General features: G+C 40.4%; 1 protein-coding gene across 20 annotated transcripts in view; it reads right to left on the bottom strand.

The window, feature by feature from the left end:
• The window catches only part of PTPRS (protein tyrosine phosphatase receptor type S), a 532,810-nt gene that overhangs the window by 28,270 nt on the left and 484,023 nt on the right, over window positions 1-20,517 (bottom strand). For all 20 annotated transcript variants that reach the window (XM_033953845.1, XM_033953844.1, XM_033953846.1 and 17 more), the window contains one exon: window positions 19,341-19,464. In XM_033953845.1, coding sequence (XP_033809736.1) covers window positions 19,341-19,464 — 124 coding nt within the window. The remainder of the gene's footprint in view (window positions 1-19,340; window positions 19,465-20,517) is intronic.

The following is a 20,517-nucleotide window of genomic DNA, read 5'->3' as shown; positions in this document are numbered from 1 at the left end:
TGGTTGGTGGTCTGTCATAACGCGTATGGGGACAGACTCAAAGATCTCAATATGTATACTTTGGAGGAAAGGCTGGAGAGGGGAGATATAATAGAGATGTTTAAATACCTACCTGGCATAAATACGTATGAGGCGAGTCTCTTTCAACTGAAAGGAAACTGCAGAGTGAGAGGGTATGGGATGAAGTTAAAAAGTGATAGGCTCAGAAGTAATCCAAGGAAATACTTATTATAGAAAGGATAGTAAGTGCATGGAACAGTCTTCTGGTAGAGGTGGTGGAGACAAAGACTGTATCTGAATTCAAGAAAGCGTGGGGCAGGCACATGGGATCTCTTAGGGAGAGAAGATGATAGATGCTGTGGATGGGCAGGTTGGATGGGCCATTTGACCATTATCTGCTGTCATGTCTCTGTTTCAGTCTTTTTACTGAAGGAACTGATGACAGTGAAATAACTATCTCTTTCCTCACTATCTCTAAATCCTGCTACCGTAATGCCCCCCTGCTTCCCCAAGTGTCTTCTAAGAAATCTTTCCTATCATTCCCACAGTCCACTACTATTTGGCCTAAAAGCAATTTTAAAATGGTGGTTGTGAAGTTGGTTTGCAATGTCCCTGTGATTGTAAGTCATTCAGATCAAGTCATTCTCTGAAAACTGTGATAGCCTTCTAACATGAAGGAAATGTGAATTGTCAGATAGTAAAAATGGACACAGAATTAGACAGCTGCGAACTTCATGCAAAACAGACAAAAACAGCCAAAAGGGAAATTTTCAAAGGGTTCTAGGTGGCTAAGTAAGGACCTGTTCTCAGTTCTTTAAAGACTCGTGACCCTGAAGCTTTCAACTCTCCCTACCTCCTCTGAAGCCCTGAGCAGAAAAAAAAGACTTCTCCACCCTTATTTCTCTAAGTCAGATTGTTATAGTGCTTCCAAGTTACCCAGTTCTAGAAAGGAGATTTTAGGCCTGTTCTGGATTTCTGCCAACTTCATTCTGATGCATTTTGGGACCTGCAACACTGATTTCAATCGGTAGAATTGGCACTACAAATCCCACACTACTTTGGGTTATAAGTTTAAAATCAGGTCTGGCCTCAATGTCTCCCTCTTGGAACTGGGTAACATGGCAGCTCTGCTGTCAATCCTTCCTTTGAAATCACTTCTGGATTGCGGGCCCAGGAAGTGATGTCAGAGGTAAAGCCAACACAAGCAGCAGGCAGAGAAGCTGCTCATGCTGGAGAAGATTTAGTGGTATAGGGGTGGAAAGGGATAGCGCGAGTGTGGTGGGGGGCATGGAAGGAGCAGGGAGCGGAGAGGAAGGGGTGGGGGCGCCTCCCATCCTCGTTTTGACACTGCTCCGAATCCCCCCCATGGTATCTTCCTGCTGTCCTGCTCCTTACCTGATAACCCCCTCCCTCCCCCATGTGGGTGCTATCATGTGACCGGGCTGAGACACAACATGGTTAAAATATTTCTAAATACTTTATTCACATACTCTTGACCAGGTCTTTCCCTGAGTCTCCCCTGGATTCCACAGATCTTCCAGCTCTTCCACGTCCTCTCCCGACCCCTCATAGGCCTTCCAGCAGCTCCCAGTGCCATCACTGGTCTCTCTGCCAGTTGCCACCAGCCCCACTGGCTGGTTGCTCACCTGATCTTTTGGCCAATGTTCTCCTGGGTCTGTCAGGCTACTTACTCGTGGCTTCTCTGACAGCTTAAAGTGCCATCACCGCCAGTCACCACTGGTTCCACCGCTGGTTGCTTTCCAGACCACCTCAGCCTTGGACATTGACTCTTCTAGCTGCTTCTTGTGGGGCCACCGCCGGTCCCTATGCTCCCTGGCTTCTTGGGTCTCCCACTTTCATGGTCTTCTGGTCCTCTCCTGACCCTTCATTGGCCCTCCAGGTCTTCTGATAACTTTCAGTGCCATTACTAGTCTCTTCGCCGGTTACCACCTTCGCTGGTTACCACCTTGCCAGACCTTCGGCCAATGTTCACCCAGGTCTATCAGGCTGCTTCCCTGGACTCCTTTGGCAGCTTCTGGTGCCATTACCAGCCGGTCCCTTGCCAGACCCCCTCAGCCTTGGATCTTGGCTCTTCTTGTGGGGCTACTACTTGCCCTATGTTCCCTAGCCTCTTTGATCCCCATGAGTCCTAGAAACTTTGCTGGTCATCAAACATGAGACTGCCAGGGAATAACTAGGTGGAGAGGAAACAGCAAGCAAAATCTAAGCCAATAAAGTTTCTTGATAATAATTAACATCCATGCGTCTATTCTAACACAACTCCATTTCTTGAAAAAAATAACCCCCAACTTCACATAGGTAGGGCAGATTGTTGTGGCTTGGGAGATAGTGACTGTGGTCAGAATGGTGAGTCAAAAAGATCACTGCTTTGTTTGCTGGGCTTTGAGCTTGTTCCTTTTGTGGCTTGACTGATGTTATTTTATAGCTTATATCAAGAAGACACATGGGAGGGGAGGAGGGAGGGTGTAATTCTATTAAAGGTTCCTAAAAACTGTTCAAAAAAATGCCTACCTTATAAAACAAACATAAGAGATTATATGCACATTTATAACATAGGCACCCAGAACTATACTTATGGCCTCTTTTACAAAGCCGTGCAGCAACAGCCCCAAAGCCCATTAAATCTCTATGGGCTTCGGGGACGTTAGTGCAGCGCATATTCTCTTGAACAAATTTACACCTGTTTGTATTTTATAAAACTGCCCAAACTGGACCCTCCAGAATGCCTATAGATGGCCTGCATAGAAGTATCCATGCTCTTATTGACACATTTATGCAAGGATAACATACTTTATATCTTTAATGTTATCAACAGTTTCTTTGATTTTTCTCAAACAAATTATTTCCTGTACTTATTTATTTAAAAAATTTCAAAGCCACATTATTTTTAAATCCTAGGCAGCATACAATATCAAAACATACATAAAACAGAACATGCACAAAACACAAATGAACAATATATAAAATGTCTCTAATAAAGCTGAAATACTTGTTGCAGTCCTGAAGCATATAGTTCAAAAAAGAAAAAGTAGGGTAGAACAGTGGAAAAATACAAGGAGTCAAAATGGAGGTCTGAAGCAAGAGGTTTATTAGCACCACAATTCAACAGACCTGACACAGAGCTGTGCCTCAGTGAAAATTGGCTACTTCAGGGGTCACAGAATCTTTTAAAGTACTGTGAAAATATTCAGTGCTGTGCTATCAGAATAGCTCTCTGTCCAATTCTGAAACTTATCCATTGCAAAGTTGAAGAAAAGGCTTTACTGAAGGTACCAAGGCTGCAAAACATGGGAAAACTAGTCCTGTGTGGGCTTTATTTTTCTGATCTTGAAGCATATAATTGAAAAAATATCACATTTACAATGTATTTTCAAAGACTAATAATACATACAAACATTTTCCAATTCCATATATGTGTTAAAATCTTATAACCAGAATTATAAAACCCAGCCTGAGCCAGGTAAAATGTCTCTTAATAAACCACATACATGTCCACATTTTTAATTTCTTGCCATTTTGCTCTTAATTCTGTTCTCCAACAAGACACTATTTACAAGTCACTATTAAACGATCCAATAAATTTCCACTTATCTGTTCTTAAAACTTCTTTTGGCTCTTGGTATTTTAAATGTTCCACTAGAATCAAAATTGTTTGTATTTAATACCAAGAGGGTATGGGTATGTTTATCCCTAGATGGACAGAAATCATAAATCATGGTGTAATCGTTGTGATGGTAAGAACGTGGTAGTGATTAATTCATCTAGTGAATCATCAGGTGAGGATACCCATATGGAAGCAAATCCTTTAGTTTTCAAAGCCCGATAATGATTTTGATACTGTTTTTCCAACTTCATAAGAACATAAGCAGTGCCTCTGCTGGGTCAGACCAGAGGTCCATCATGCCCAGCAGTCCGCTCACGCAGCGGCCCATCAGGTCCAGGACCTGTATAGTGATCCTCTATCTATACCTTTCTATCTCCTTTTCCTTCAGGAAGTTATCTAATCCCTTCTTGAACCCCAATACCGTACTCTGTCCTATTATACCCTCCAGATGCGCATTCCAGATGTCCACCACCCTTTGGGTGAAGAAGAACTTCCTAGCATTGGTTCTGAATCTGTCCCCTCTCAATGTTTCCGAATGCCCTCTCGTTCTTGTAGTTTTCGAGATTTTGAAGAATCTGTCCCTCTCCACTTTCTCTATGCCTTTCATGATCTTATAGGTCTCTATCATGTCCCCTCTAAGTCTCCGCTTCTCTAGGGAAAAGAGCCCCAGTTTCTCCAATCTTTCAGCATATGAAAGGTTTTCCATACCTTTTATCAATCTCGTCACTCTTTTCTGAAACCTCTCAAGTGTCGCCATATCCTTCTTAAGGTACGGTGACCAATATTGGACGCTGTACTCCAGATGGGGGCGCACCATTGCCCGATACAACGGCAGGATAACTTATTTTGTTCTGGTTGTAATACCTTTCTTGATAATACCTAGCATTCTATTTACCTTCTTAGAGGCCGCTGCGCACTGTGCTGACAGCTTCATTGTCTTGTCCAGTATTACCCCCAAGTCCTTTTCTTGGGTGCTTTCACCCATTACCAGCCCTCCCATCGTATAGCTGTACTTCGGATTTCTGTTTCCCACTTCCTTTTTTTAAGAATACCAGAGGTATCAATAGTAGCGCAAACCTCAATGTCAACTCAACCCAAGCAATACAAAACACGCTATCTAGCCAAAAAATGATAACTAATGGCATTATCCTTTGTACTCATTATTTTTATGATTCTTTTTCTATATGGAGTTAATCATTTAAATTTTTTAAAAAACTGAGATTAAAATTATTTTTTTCAAGAAACTACATTGGGTTGCTCTGAGAAAACTTTTTACATATACATATAGTTAAATCATTTTGGGTCCCTCCTGGACCGACAGATGCAGCAATTGATACATTTCAAAAGTTAATTTTAAAGGAATTAGAACAAATTGAATCAGTGAACACTGTTCAATATAGAAATTTAACTGAAAAACGGCATTTAGCTCTTCAGGGATTAAAATCTGATGAATCATTATTCATAACTAGGGCAGAAAAGGGAGGAGCTGTGATAATTCAAATTAGAAATAATTGTGATTTGGAGGCAGAGAGACAGTTATCTGATGCTCAGTATTATCAAAAATTACCTGCAGAATATCACCAGAAAGTTTTACAGTGTTTATCAGCTGCAAGGGAATAGGATATTATTACAGCTAAAGAAGTTCAATATGACCCAGATTCTGTAACTGGAACCATGGTTGGTGGCTACCTTAAAAACCAATCACTCGATGGCGCTGGGTACAGAATTGTGTCTCCAGCAAAGTAGGCACCGGAAATGAGGGTCTGGGTTTTCCTGGCCTACATTTCAGGCATCTACGATGATTTTCAGGCATCTATGATGTGAATCGCGCCTACAGAGGCATTTTAGGCCACCTAATGCCACTTCTGGCATTGACCACGCCCACAGTGGCATTTGGTGGCCTAAAGCGCCTCTGTAGGTATGATTCCAGCGCCAATGTTTTAGGTGCCTTAAAGCTCAGTTAAAAATGCCGTTTGAACAGTATTTTTAACTGAGTTTGAGCACCTACTGGCGTCTAAAAAATTGGTGCTGGTTTGAGAATCTGGGTCTATATGTATAATCAATTTCCGCTGGCACCGTATATTTATTTTGTTCCAAAAATCCATAAGACATTAATAAATCCTCCTGGTTGCCCAATAGTTTCCTTATTTGAATCACTTTCATATATGCAGATGACATCACCATCATTGTTCCCATCACCTCACTCACTCTAGAAACGGAAAAACTCATCGCATCTATCCTCACCAAGTTAGAACTGTGGACCTCAAAACTCAAATTAAAATTGAACTCTGAAAAAACCAAAATCTTCCTAGCGAGTCCCAACCACAAATTAACAAACACTTCCCTCAGATTGAATGGGCTAGATTACCCTATCTTACCCACCATAAAAATCCTTGGAGTCATCCTGGACCGCACCCTAACCTTCAATGACCATACCAGTGCCCAGGTGAAAAAATGTTTCTGTACCCTCTGGAAACTGCGCACCATCAAACGCTACTTCGACCACCAAGCCTTCCGTCTACTCGTCCAATCTCTGGTATTAAGCATATTAGACTACTGCAACATTATTTACCTGGGATCCTATAAAAATACCATCAAACGTCTTAGAACAGTCCAAAATGCGGCCGTCCGCCTCATCTATGATCTCAAAAAATACGATCATGTTAGCCCCTACTACACCAAACTCCATTGGCTCCCAGTAGAGGCAAGGATCATCTTTAAGTTCGCCTGCCTCTGTTTCAAAACTCTAACAGGATCTTCCCCAATCTACTTGTCTGAGCACCTTGAAATAGCAGGCCCCTCTCGCACACGAAACGCCCACCTATTCACCTTTCCCTCCCTAAAAGGCTGCCTCTACAAGAGATTCACTGATAGAACCCTAGCATTCCAAGCGGGCAAATGGAACAATTGCCTTACCGCCCTCATCTCCAACTCCCCGCCCTACCACCTGTTCAGGAAGTCACTAAAAACCTACCTCTTCGACAAATTCCGCTAACGCTGCCTTCCCCCTTCCCTGCACCCTCCTGACCTCGACATGCCTCCATTCCCTCTGACTACGCCCCCCTCCCAAGCCACTATGGCCTCTCTTTCTCAAGCTCTGTTTTATCTAATTGCCCTGCCTTTTCATTGCCTCACATTTAACATCACTGTAAATGTACCACCGCTTTAACATGGAACATCGCTGTATACGTACAGTCTCTTCTTTAGTATATGCCTTTTTATTACTGCTATTTATGTAACATCTTTGTAAATGTAATAACACTGTAATATGTATCATCGCTGTAAATGTACAGTCTCTTCTATTGTTAACCGCATTGAACTTCCATGGTATTGCGGGATACAAGAATAAAGTTATTATTATTATTATTATTTCTCAATATCTGGATTATTTTTTTTACAGCCAATAGTAAAAAACACAAGTTAATATGTAAGAGATTCTTTACATTTGATTCAAAAATATTACAAGAGATGAGAATACCTAAACTAAACTAAACTAAACCTTAGGTTTGTATACCGCACCATCTCCACAAGCGTAGAGCTCGGCACGGTTTACAGGGTTAGGTTGAAAAGGAGCTACAATGAAGGGTTATAGGAAAGGAGCTAGGAAGATAAAGAGGGACAGGTTGCCAAAGGGTACCAAAGAGCGGGAGGTGTTAGATTTTTGAAAAGAGCCAAGTTTTCAGGTATTTGCGGAAGGATTGGAGGGAGCTTGAAATTCTGAGCGGGGATGTGAGGTTGTTCCAGAGTTCTGTGGTTCTAAAGGGGAGGGATGTTCCTAGTTTTCCTACGCGGGATATACCTTTTGCAGAGGGGAATGATAGTTTCAGTTTTTGGGAGGATCTGGTGGAATTAGGGTTAGAGGAGTTCCAGAAGAGTGGGATAACGGGAGGGAGGATGCCATGTAGGATCTTGAAAGCTAAAGAGGCACATTTAAAGAGGACTCTGGAGTGAACTGAGAGCCAGTAAAGTTTGGACAGGAGTGGGGAGACGTGGTCGAACTTGCCTTTAGCGAAAATAAGCTTGGCCGCGGCGTTCTGGATTAGCTGAAGTCTATGGAGTTTTTTTTTTTTAGTTAGGCTTAAATAGATGGAGTTGCAATAATCCAGTCTAGAGAGGATGGTGGATTGAACAAGGACGACGAAGTGAAAATGATGAAAGTACGATCTCACTTTCCTCAGCATATAAAGACTAAAGAAGCATTTTTTTACCAAGAAGTTGAGGTGGTCATTGAAGGAGAGAGAGGAGTCTAAGATGATGCCAAGGACTTTAATAAGGTTATACTAGTTACATTGGATGTGATGGCAATATATACAAATGTACCTCAAGATCATGCAATGACTTTGTTAAAAAATATGTCTGCAAGAGGCAGATGTTTCAGGACAAGTTTTGCTGTTATTTACAATTTGGGGGGAATTAATTATTAAGAAAAATTATTTTCAATTTAAGGAGCAATATTTTTTACAAACTAACCCCTTCTTTTACAAAACCATAGTGCGGTTTTTAGCACTGGCTGCGGCGGTAACAGCTCTGATGCTGGTCAAGAAGATAAGATGAAATATTTTTTTGAGTTATGTAATACATTGCAATTCTAATATAAGTTTTCATTTACAATATCAACTGAAACTATTATATTTCTAGATTTACAAATAACATATCATCAAGGTATTTTTTTCTACTACAATTTTCAGAAAATTTAAAGATCAAAATTCTGTTCTACATTACCACAGTCATCATGCAAGAAATATGAGGGAAAGTATTCAAGTGAGTCATCTTTTTTCGTTAAAAAGACTATGTCCCCATAATAGCAGCTGCCATTTGGCAAATGCTCCGACGCACATTAAATCCCTATAGGCATCGGGGCAATTACTGCAGCAGCAACCGCTACCATGGCTTTGTAAAAGGAGCCTATTGTTCCTCTGATAAAGAATTTAAAGTTTGATCACAAATTTTGCAACAACATTTTCATCAACAAGAAGATTTTAAGAAAGCTTGTAAACTATATGCTGCATGAACCATAATGTTCCTGCTGTAAACCTTATTAATCTTATGTAAGCCGCAATGATTCCTAGTAGACATTTGCGGGATATAAGAAACAATATGGTATGGTAAACAAACAGAATATACTGATAGAAGCTAGTTATTAAACTCTAGCTAGAAAGAAGTTAATTCCTCAATAGTATATATGTTACCTTATTCTTGGCAGGACTTATACTTACTTATGGCTATAAACAAGAATTTCTCAGTTACAAGAATTACCCAGATTTGCATCTACTTGTGGAAAAAATTAAGCTGAAGAATTGACAGGTTTTAAAAAGTATAAACAAAACTTTTTAGTTAAAAAGGGACATTATAAATGTGGACAGTGTTCACATTGTGAATATGCATTGGAAACAGATAGAGTTGTTATTCCAAAAACAGGTAAAGTTTTTTTTTTAATTTGAATCAATATTCTGATTGCACTAATAGGTCATCTATGTAATCAAATGCCCCTGTTCAGCGTGGTATATAGGGCAAGCAAAACATAGAGTCAAAGTTAGAATTGCAGAACATCTTAGCAATCTGAGGTTGGCTAAGGAGGGTGAACCATTGGCTAAAGGAAGACTATATAGTTGAAATTTGTAGTATTAGCTAGGGTGACTTTACATAGTAACATAGCAAATGATGGCAGATGAAGACACGTGTGGTCCATCTAGTCTGCTGAGGTTTACTATATATAAGGAAAACTCAAAAACTGAAGGAAAAGGATCTCAGAAATCCACGCCAAAGATCATTGCAATCTCAAAGGCTTATTTGTGGATGGGGGTTTCATTCACTGATCCAAAAAAAACCTTCAGATTAATAATATAGCATATTCAAATTGCTTTCTTTTAAAATTTTTCTTTAAATAATTTTTTAATTTAGGGCTCCTTTTACGAAGGCGCGTTAGCAGGTTTAACGCGTGCGACTTTTCATCACGCGCTAACCCCCTTGCTAGCCGGAAAACTTCCACCTACTCAAGAGGAGGCGGTAGCAGCTAGCGCGGTTGACGGTTTAGCGCGTGCTATCACGTCCTTTAAACCGCTAATGCGCCTTCGTAAAAGGAGCCCTTAATTTTTCAATGCTAATGTGTCCTCAGATAATATTCATATACAAATAAAAAAGTACTTAGCTTGTGTAAAGCATGTGTTATTTGTATTCTTTTTTGTCTGTTGCACGATTCATCAATCATGCAGAGAACTGACTCTCATACCCACAGGTCCATCTAGTCTGCCCAACAGTCTAATTTTTTTTTTGTTTAGATTTTTGAATATTTCTGCCTGGCACTATCATTAGGTTCAAACTACTGGAGTTGCTGTCCAAGCTCACTCCAGCCTTTCTAAAGCATCCCAAATTATTGTAGCTAACGTCAAAGCCCTCCCCAGCCTATCCTAACTCTATAGTCATATATGATACACTGATCATGCAAGTTTTCTCAGTTCTGACCCTAGTTCTTTAATTTGTACTCTTCACTTTCTGATTAGAGATCCTCTGTGTTTGTCCCACACTTTTTTGTCCCAGAGGAGGCAATGTCTCTTTAAATTGTTACAGAAAGAGCAACACTTTATCTTTAATTTAAGGCACAGTAACTCCACAAAACAAAAGAACAATCCAACCGATCTGCAGTGCAAAGTCAAATGACCAAAACACGGAGAAAAACTGCAGATACCGATGTACAAGTTATAAAAGTCTTATCTTTACTGGAGAAAATACAATGTAGCATTCCAAAAAGATGTAAATGGAAAATGGTTCTCTTGTGTGAGTACACAGGACCCGACACGGGCCGTGTTTCGGAAAGCACTCCTTCCTCAGGGGTCTGAGATGTGATAGTACAAAGACCCAGAGAACCTGTTTAAAAATAATAAACCTTGAACCATTAGATGGCCTTGCAGATGGACAGGAGAAATTATGCCGTCTATTGGTTCAAGGTTTACTTGTTTTTAAGCAGGTTCTCTGAGTCTTTGTACTATCACATCTCGGACCCCTGAGGAAGGATTGCTTTCCGAAACACGGCCCGTGTCGGGTCCTGTGTACTCACACACGAGAACGATTTTCCATTTACATCTTTTTGGAATGCTACATTGTATTTTCTCCAATAAAGATAAGACACAACTTGCACATCGTATCTGCAGTTTTTCTCCTTGTTTTGGGCACAGTCACTCCAGCAGGTTTAAACAAAGAGATTGAATGGCAGGCTTTGCAGCTTGTAGTGATCCAATCATTAGGCAAGACGTTACAATGGGTGGGTACAAGGGATGATTATTAGTAGACTGATGGTGTTTTTTGTCAGTTATACCACTATATTACAGTTCTCTGTTAGAGCTGCTAAAATGTTTTGGATAAAGTTATATTCAGGTATGGTAATAAACTTTTAAGAAGATTAATGTAGTAAACATTACTGTTACTTGGATGTGTTTATATTTTATAGTGCTATGGATATGTGAGAGTTCCAACTCCTGAAGATACATATCAGCGAAAATTGGCCCGGTGTTGAGTTGGTTGTTTGCTGTTACAGAACATTATGTAAAGCATTGAATACAAACAATTTTGACTCCAGTGGAACATTTTGGGCTCCTTTTACAAAGGTGCGTTAGGGACTTAACGCGCGGAATAGCGCGCACTAAAATGCCGCGTGCGCTAGCCGATGCCGCCTCCTCTCGAGCAGGCGGTAGTTTTTCAGCTAGCGTGCGCTAATCTGGTGCGTGCGCTAAAAACGCTAGCGCACCTTTGTAAAAGGAGGCCTTAAAACGCCAAAAGCCACAAGAAGTTTTAAGAACTGATAAGTGGAAATTTACTGGATCATCTTTTAGTAGTGACTCGTAACCAGTGTCTTGTTGGAGAACAGAATTAAGAGCGAGACGGCAAGGAATTAAAAGTGCGGACATAGACTTTACCTGGCTCAGGCTTATAATTCTGGGGATAAGACTGTAACACATATATGAGTGTGGTGCTGTGGTTAAAGCTACAGCCTTAGCACCTTAAGGTTGCGAGTTCAAACCCACGCTGATCCTTGTGACGCTGAGCAACTCATTTTGTGCCCCAGGTACGTTAGATAGATTGTGAGCCCACCGTGACCGTTCTGAGCTCTCCTGGGAGAACGGTATAGAAAACCGAATAAATAAATAAATGTATTTAAAATTATTAGTCACTGAAAATACTTTATAATTAAATGTGGTTTTTTTTCTATTGCATGGAAAATAAATAGTGGATTTCTCAATTAAACAAAAAAGCTTCTAATTAAGAGATAATTGTAGTAATTATACTGTTTTTTTATATTCAGTATAATCGCCATTGTTAAGAAATTCTTGAAGCTTAGACCAATGTCTGGATCCATGCGGCAACTGCTATGGCTGAAACTCTGGACAATGTATCAAATATTTATAAGCAGGTCTGATTAGATGCTTACTGCCTTCTATCTCAGCTATTTGTGACTGAATCATCTGTTTCAGATTGTCAGGTAAAATGTCACCAATTGATTGCAAGACTCTATGAACGGAAAAATACAGACCTGATGAGCTACTATCTTAGAAACCAATGTAGTAGTGTGGAAGCTTTGTCTTCCTATCTGATCAAACACCTTAGGATCACTGTCGGGAGGAATACTGGAGAAATCATTCAAGCCCTTTGCTTTTCACATTGCTGACTTTACTACTCCTGAACTAAAACCAAAGGCAGGCTGAATCTTGTAACGTCTATCGGTTCTCCTGGACAACGGAATCCAGATTTTTTTTCAGGCTTCTGCCTTGAGGTCCAGAAGGAATTTCTGTAGGGGGATTACTATTATCCCTTTAGGTGCTTTTATTGTAGATATTTTAAACAAACAGTAGGTAATTGATTTTATCCCAGGCAGGCGAAAGTTCAGTGCTGACCAGGCAAAGTTAGCACATAGGACTGATAAATAGCTGTCCTATCTTTCTGCATAGCTGATGCCTGGTTCGGGCATGTAATAGCTGGCCAGCGAAAGCCCGGTTTGTCTACGCTGCTCACCAGAAACGACCTGGCATTGAATATCTAGGAGTACTGGTGCCTGAAAATCGTCTAGTTAAAGTTTAACTCCTCTCCAGTAAGTATTTTCTTTTGTAGAGAGAACATATGTATGCAGATAGGGCTAGTCTCAGGGCGCTGGTGTTTGACCAGAGGGCCGCCACGTGAGTGGACTGCTGGGCGAGATGGGCCACTGGTCTGACCCAGCAGCGGCAGTTCTTATGTTCTTATAAACCCCCCATTAGTTCTTGCTTCTGTTTAATTTTAGATGGTAAACAGTATTTCCCCTGCTAATATCTTCCTATGGAGACATATTTCTGAACAATAGAGGTGAAAGGTAAGATAGTAGGCTGGTAGAAAATTTCTCCTCTGCATGTCTGAGACTCAAAGGTAAGAAGGACTGAAAACCAAACGCTCTGGGAAATGCCTAGAAAATATACAGAGAACTTATCTTCTGCATCAGAGCAATTAATATACAACAGATTCCTTGATGCAGAAAAGATTCCCGTGATTTTTCAGCTGGACCAATCTGAGCTGAAGCACAGAGAGACTTCTGTGAAGCATCCCTAACTTGCGATTCTGGCAAAATGACAAAACAGAGATCATTCTAGTTTAAGTAGATGTTGCTGTCTGAGTAGGAAAATATGTGAAAGATGATTAACTTCAGTCAGAATCTTTGGTCATATCTTCCTTTCCTTCTTTCTTGGTGACATTATTACATTAAATTATATTCTGACATATATTCCACCAAAACCTTTATGAGTTCATGGTGGATAACAATATATTTTTAATACTGGGAACAAACCCAGTTAAACATAATGCAATGACAAATATTCAAATAGAACATCAACAGTAGAAGATGATAAATTTCAAGATAATTTTTTTAAAAAACAGGAATGTATTAAAAAATTCTCTAAAAATAGTATATTGACCTACTGATCGTATTATAATAAGGAGATCATTCCAAGTTAAAGAGCCTGATAAAAGGATGCCTTTCATTGAACAAATATCTAATTGTCTTTGGTGAGGGAAATTGAAGATAGAATTACTTCCATACAGTATGACCTGGTCTTCCTGCTAGTAATGAAATCGATTTCACTAAATCAGCGGTGCCCAAAAGGTCGATTGTGATCGACCAGTAAATCGCGAAGGCAACGTGAGTCGATCGCGGAGCCCATCCCAGATTCCGTGATAGACTCGCCTTCCGTTCTACCTGCTTTCCGACCCTGTAAAGAGGACGCTGAAGAGCTGGGCCGACCAACGTTCCTTACTCAACGTCGATTCTGACGTCGGAGAGGAAGTTCTGGGCCAGCCAATCACTGCCTGGCTCGCCCGGTACTTCCTCTCCAATGTTAGAATTGATGTCAGGTGGGGAAGGTTGGTTGACCCGGCGCTTCAGTGTCCTCTTTATGGCGGCGGCGGTGGCTTGGGGGAGGGCAGGGAGACAGAAAGACAAAAATTTTAAATGTAACTTTATTCTTTTTCCTCCCGACTCATGTTTGTATAATATGTAACAATATTGTTAAATGTCAGCCTTCTTTTATTAATTTTATTGGATTATGTACATTGCTTAGTAATTTTAATAGGCGATCAATCAAATGCACTAATAAACTTGAAACTTGGAGGGAGAAATACAGGGAGACAGAAAGAAAGAAAAGGGGTATGGAGAGAGAAAGACAGACATAAAGAAATAAAGGGGGGCAGGGAGAAATAAAGAAAGGGGGGCAGGGAGACAGAAAAAAGACGGAGAGAAAGAAAGAAAGAAAGGGGAGGAGGGCATGGAGAGAGGAAGAAAAAGTTGGGGGAGGGAATGAGGTCTGGAGGAGAGGAAGCATACAGGAGGCTGAAAGAAGGGAAGAAATATTGGATGCACAGTCAGAAGAAGAAAGTGCAACCAGAGACTCATGAAATCACCAGACAACAAAGGTAGGAAAAATTATTTTATTTTCAATTTAGTGATCAAAATGTGTCAGTTTTGAGAATTTTTATCTGCTGTCTATATTTTGCACTATGGCCCCCTTTTACTAAACTGCAATAGCGGTTTTTAGCGCAGGGAACCTATGAGCATTGAGAACAGCGCAGGGCATTCAGCATAGCTAACTGCGCTAAAAACCGCTATTGCGGTTTAGTTAAAAGAGAGGGGGTATATTTCTCTATTTTTTGTATAGTTGTTACTGAGGTGACATTGCATGAAGTCAGCTGCCTTGACCTCTTTGAAAACCCGCGAAATATAAACGATAATTAACATTTTCTCTGTGTACAGTGTGCTTTGTGTCATTTTAAAAGTAGCTCACAAGCCCAAAAAGTGTGGGCACCCCTGCACTAAATAATACAGCACCTGGCCATATAGAATATTAAAAATCATAATACAAAGCTTAAAATAAATCCTTGCATTTACTGGCAACCAAGGTAATTTAGGGGTCCTTTTACTAAGGTGTGCTAGCTGTTTTAGCGTGCGCTAAATGCTAACACGCCCATTATAGTCTATGGATGCGTTAGCGTTTAGCGCACACTAAAACGGCTAGCCTGCCTTAGTAAAAGGACCCCTTAATGAGATATCATGTAATTCTATCATATTTAGAGATGGAAAAAATTACCCTCACCGCAATATTCTGCAGTTTGTAATATTTTCAACAATCCTTTAGCACACCCTAAATAATATTGCAGTAGTCTATCTGGGAAAGAATAAGTGATTTCGAATTGCATTCCAAAACCAAGTTCTCCGAATTCTCCTTCTATTATAATGATGTTCTGATTTTTCTGTTTGTATATACCACTATTCTTATACCCCTGATATGATTTCTGGGCAAATGGTTAGTCTGACGTCTGCACCAAGAGTTCAGTGCTCAATGTTTACATCCAATCCAGCAATGGAAAGTCTTAACAGGAATTGTTTGTATGTCAGCATGGAGATTACTATTACTAATCATTTCTTTAGGGCTACTAGATATACACAAAGATACACAGCACTGTACACATTATATGCAGGTAGTTTCTCTCTCCCTAGTGGGCTCACAATCTGTTTTTGTACCTGGGGTAATGGAGTGTTAAGTGACTTGTCCCGGGGTCACAAAGAGCTGCAGTGGGAATTGAACCCAGTTCCCTAGGATCAAAGTCTGCTGCATTAACCATTAATTAGGCTACTCCTGAAGTTAGTCTTCGGAGTGCAGGGTTTATGCTGAAATGCCTATCTGTCTCTCTCCACTGAAGATTTGGCACAGAGCAAATTTAGGACTGACTGGTTTCCCATAGCACAGCGCTCTGTCTTCAGGGCTTTGGCACAGAGGCATAGTGCCAACCTTTCAGCACTGCTCCAAAGAATGTTCAAGATTGTGCCAAACCTCGTACCTCCCAAACCACAACTGAATAAAAAAGACAACTGCATGCTAATACTGCATGATATTCTCTCGAGTAGGAGAAGCTTGGTAAATTGGCTGTGCTTTTCTTCTTTGCATCAGAAGTTCTACCATTTCTAGCATCTTAATAGAGTGGATCATTTGCAACATCCTGGTCATAACTACAATTTTCCCTTTTTGCATTGGCCAAAGGCAATATTGGCATACTTTATTATTGTCTTTTAAGCCTGTTTTCCTATTTCAGGTAGTACAAATCTTAAAACTTGGTTTGCCCTTTGACAACTTAAATAGCAGGTCATCCAAGTCAAGGGGAAAAAAGGGACTTTCTCTTTCTTTCATGTCTTCATTAGCTATTAACATTGTAGGTGCAAGATAGCTATCTGGACACCTCTATTTGGTAGAGTGGAAAATTAAATGAAATATCTTCACAGGAACAAGATATGCAGGAAGGTATGTCAAGTTTCTTAGCTCTCAGAGGGCTACTTTGTCCTTGATCATCAGATGTAGTCACTAGATAATGACGAAGGGACAAAGATTCATCCCCATCCCCTCACCATTCCTGCATTTCATCCCCACCCCCTCACTGTCCCTGTAGTAAGCTGCATTTTTTCTCCCCGTCCCCTCATCATCCCTGCAGTCTTAATTTCTTACCTGCATTTTCCCTACTCAAAGCAGAAAGATAATTTTATGGGTCTAAGGCATTGCAAATATATATTTTAAGCCTATAGTGTGTGTGGGGTGGGGGGGGGGATGGAAGGGGGTTCTAACTTTTATTTTAATTGAAATAGAGAATGACACGGGGACAAATTTTTCCCTGGCCCCGCAAGTTTTTTTCCCTGCCCCATCCAAGTAAGCTCTGTCCTCATCTGCACAAGCGTCAAACACGTTAAAATCATAAGTGTTCAAGGCTTGTGTTGTTAAGGCAGAGCTTACAGGGATGGGGCAGGGACAGCGACAAAACTCACAGGGAGTTCCTGCGGGGATGGGGACAAATTTGTGATTCTCTAAATTGAAAGAACATCAGTAAAAGTACAACTTGTGAGGCATGCTGGGTTCTGCATTGTGCACAGAACAACCAAGCATCAGCTCAATATTAGTGATATTTTAGTCCAGACAATAATTTAATTCTAATTATTCATGCACAAAACATGGAATTTTAATTCTTATTTAATTCTAGTTCTGTCAATGATGTAAACTTTAGTTTTTATTCATTCCTGTCCCAAAACATATAGTTCTTATTCAGTTCATAAGCTCATAGCAAATAATTTAGCTCTCCCCAAAATTTTAGCTTTTATTCAGTTCACAAAATCGCAACACATAAAGAAGTGATTTTTTTTGTTGTTGTGAGCAAAACAGACAATTGCAAACATATCAAGAACAGCCCTCAGAATATCACACACAAGTAACTTACCCCCCCCCCCCTTTTACAAAGCAGCACTGCAAACAGCATGAGGTAAATGCTGAGCCACCCATAGGAATAGAATGGGTGGCTTGGCATTTGGTCCGCGCTGCTTGGTGGAGTGGCTTTGTAAGTAAACCAATAGTGCATGGCTTACTGCTTTTCTCAGTGTGAAGACAAACCAAACATAAAAAAACAGACAATATTAATTTCCAAACAAAACAAAGCCAGTAAATAAAGAAAAGAAAAAAAAAACTACAGCCCTCACAATATTACACACAAATAACTTAGGGCCTTTTTTACAAAGCTGAAGTAGCGATGCTGCCGCATTGAAGACCGTAGCTACTGCTTCTGAGGTCTTTTTTTTTTGTTACAATTTCCTATAAAGGTGATATATTATGAACTGTGTGCTTATGTGGACTCTGTTGCTGTGTAATTTTATACCTCTGGAACTTCCAGCAGGACAGAACTCTTGAGATTATGGGAGCATGTCAAAGTGTGGCTACATGGAGGGTCAAGGGAGGTAATCTTATTGTGCTCAAGGAGGAAGCCAGCCTCATGCAGGGCTTTGAGGGATAAAAAAACAACAGAGAATTGGCATACTAGGATATACACACTGTATCGTAAACATGACTAATTGTAATCCATTTTGACTGTATATTATTGTTTAACCTGTAACCTGTTCTGAGCTTGTTGGGGAGAATGGGCTAGAAAACAAATTAATAATTAATTAATTAATTAAATATAAATGGGTTTAGAATAGGATCTGGGTCACTGGATATGGGAATGGATGACAAATGGTTTTATAAATGTGTTTTACATGTTCCTCACCTTATTATATGCAGAGAGGTATGCAATTATGCAGAATTTACTTGTGTATTTATAAGATTAATAACTGACCTATAATTATACAGTAATAGGTGAGGAACATACAAACAAATCAAATAATGTAAACCAGGGGTGTCCAACCTGCGGCCCCTTGAAGTATTTTGTGCGGCCCTGGTTGAGGGCGATTAAGTGTTTTCCTCTGCTGCCCCCAGGTGTTTACCATCTTGCTAGCTCCCTCCTCTGTCTTGCTGCAGCATTTGCGCATTTGTGTGGCCCCAGAAAATTTTTTTCGGCCAATGCGGCCCAGGGAAGCCAAAAGGTTGGACACCCCTGATGTAAACAAAAGAAAGATTAGGTTCTTACCTCGATAATCTTCTTTATTGTAGATGTGCCTAGTAGCCCTGAACACTAGGGTTACGCATCTGAACCCTCAAGTTGATTGCAGAATGCTGTCAATCTTCTTTGAACTCTTGCCTTCTTAAGAATACTGGACACATTATTGCCACCTCCTCTGTTACTCTATCTTGCTTGGGTTAACACTGTTTCTTTAGCTCCTATACTTTTATTGTTGACCCTCAGCTCTGGAATCACTATCAAGTGTGTTGACTTTTTCCATGCTTGAAAGTGTAATTGGCCTCCAAGCTTACTTGTATTGGAGGTTCCCAGCAAGCAGCAGCAGACTGTAAACAACTTTTCCCATCCTCCATTCCCCAGTCTCTAAAGCTATGACAAGGTGACAAAATTCATCACCGTTCCCATCCCCATGGATAACCGCGGGAAACCATCTTCATGTCATTCTTTAAGGAGAGAGTGAAGAATCAGAGTATGAATGGCCACAACCACTGACCCACAAGCTTTGCTCTGAAGAATGCTGGTGTAGAAGACTGAGGTTGAAATAGACACTAGAAAATGACAAGGGATTATTTTCCGCGGTTATCCGCGGGGACGAGAACGGTGATGAATTTTGTCACCGTGTCATTCTCTAAAAGCTACCCTATACTATGATATGGACTGAGAAAAAGCAGGAGGACTGGATGGGAGCACTAGCAAAAGCTCAGGGACTTAAAAAGTTTCTTGAGATATGGGAAAGCACCACTCGTGATTATTTAAAACAAAACAAAAAGACAATTACCTTCAATTGGTAGAAGAATTACACGGGAGTGGTCATAGGCAATCACGTTGGCATACCGGTTCTTGGGTTTGTTGACTTCCAAGTTCGAGTGCTCCCAAGTGAACTGCTGGCCAGGATCGATGGACTGAAAGAAAACAGAAGGGCATGCATAGTAAATCTTGATCATTGCAATACTTTTACATTTGAATTTGACTTTAGTAGCTTCTTGCCCCAAAGGGCTTACAATTTGCTTTGTACGAGTAGCTGAGGCAGTGAGGGTTAAGTGACCTGTCCAAAATCACATAGGCTTTCTATGAAAGATGTAGAATTTGAATCAGGGATGTGGAGTCAAGAGTTCTAGAATTAGAATCAGATGCATTTTTTTTAATGGAGTTGAAGTCAGTAAAAATATATTGATTCCGAATCCAGCTTCAAAATAAACACAATATTATCATATATGGTAAATTTGTCATTTTATATACTTTTTTTTATTTGTTCAGGTTCTTTATTCAAACTTCAAATAAATATATTTTGCACATAAAAAGTCTTGTGTTTCTCTAGTTAATCAAGGCCCCCTTTTATGGAGCCGCGTTAGGGTTTAAAAAAAAAATCTCTGGCCGTTGCGATAAATTCTCTGATGCTCATAGAATTCCTATGAGCGTCAGAACTTTTACCACAGTGGCCGGTGATAACACCCTAACACATTTTCATAAAAGGGGGCCCAAATTTCTTTTAAATTTACTATATTGGACAGTAGAAAATAGAAGAGTTGGAGTTGAAGGTTTGGTGTAAAAACATAAGAATAGCCTTATTGGTCAGACCAATGGACCATCAAGCCCAGTAGCCCGTTCTTACATTACCCAATCCAGGTCCCTAGTACCTGGCCAAAACCCAAGGAGTAGCAACATTTCATTATCTCAGAGCAAGCAAGATTCCGGAACCCCAAAGAGTAGCAACATTCCATACTACCGATCCAGGGCAAGCAGTGGCTTCCCCCGTGTCTTTCTCAATATAGACTTTTCCTCCAGGAAATTATCCAAACTTTTCTTACAACCAGCTATGCTATCTGCTTTTACCACAACCTCTGGCAATGCGTGTATATGACTCCACAGCCCTGATTTGAACCTTGGCTTCCCTGGTTCACAAGCTGCTCCTCTGACTGCTCTGGCTATTTGACCACACCTCCATTTTTGATCTA

This window comes from Geotrypetes seraphini, chromosome 8 (assembly GCF_902459505.1).
Source record: "Geotrypetes seraphini chromosome 8, aGeoSer1.1, whole genome shotgun sequence".
NCBI classification, from domain to species: Eukaryota; Metazoa; Chordata; class Amphibia; order Gymnophiona; family Dermophiidae; genus Geotrypetes; species Geotrypetes seraphini.
Note: the sequence above shows the minus strand (reverse complement) of the source record. Positions and strands in the feature narration are given on the sequence as shown.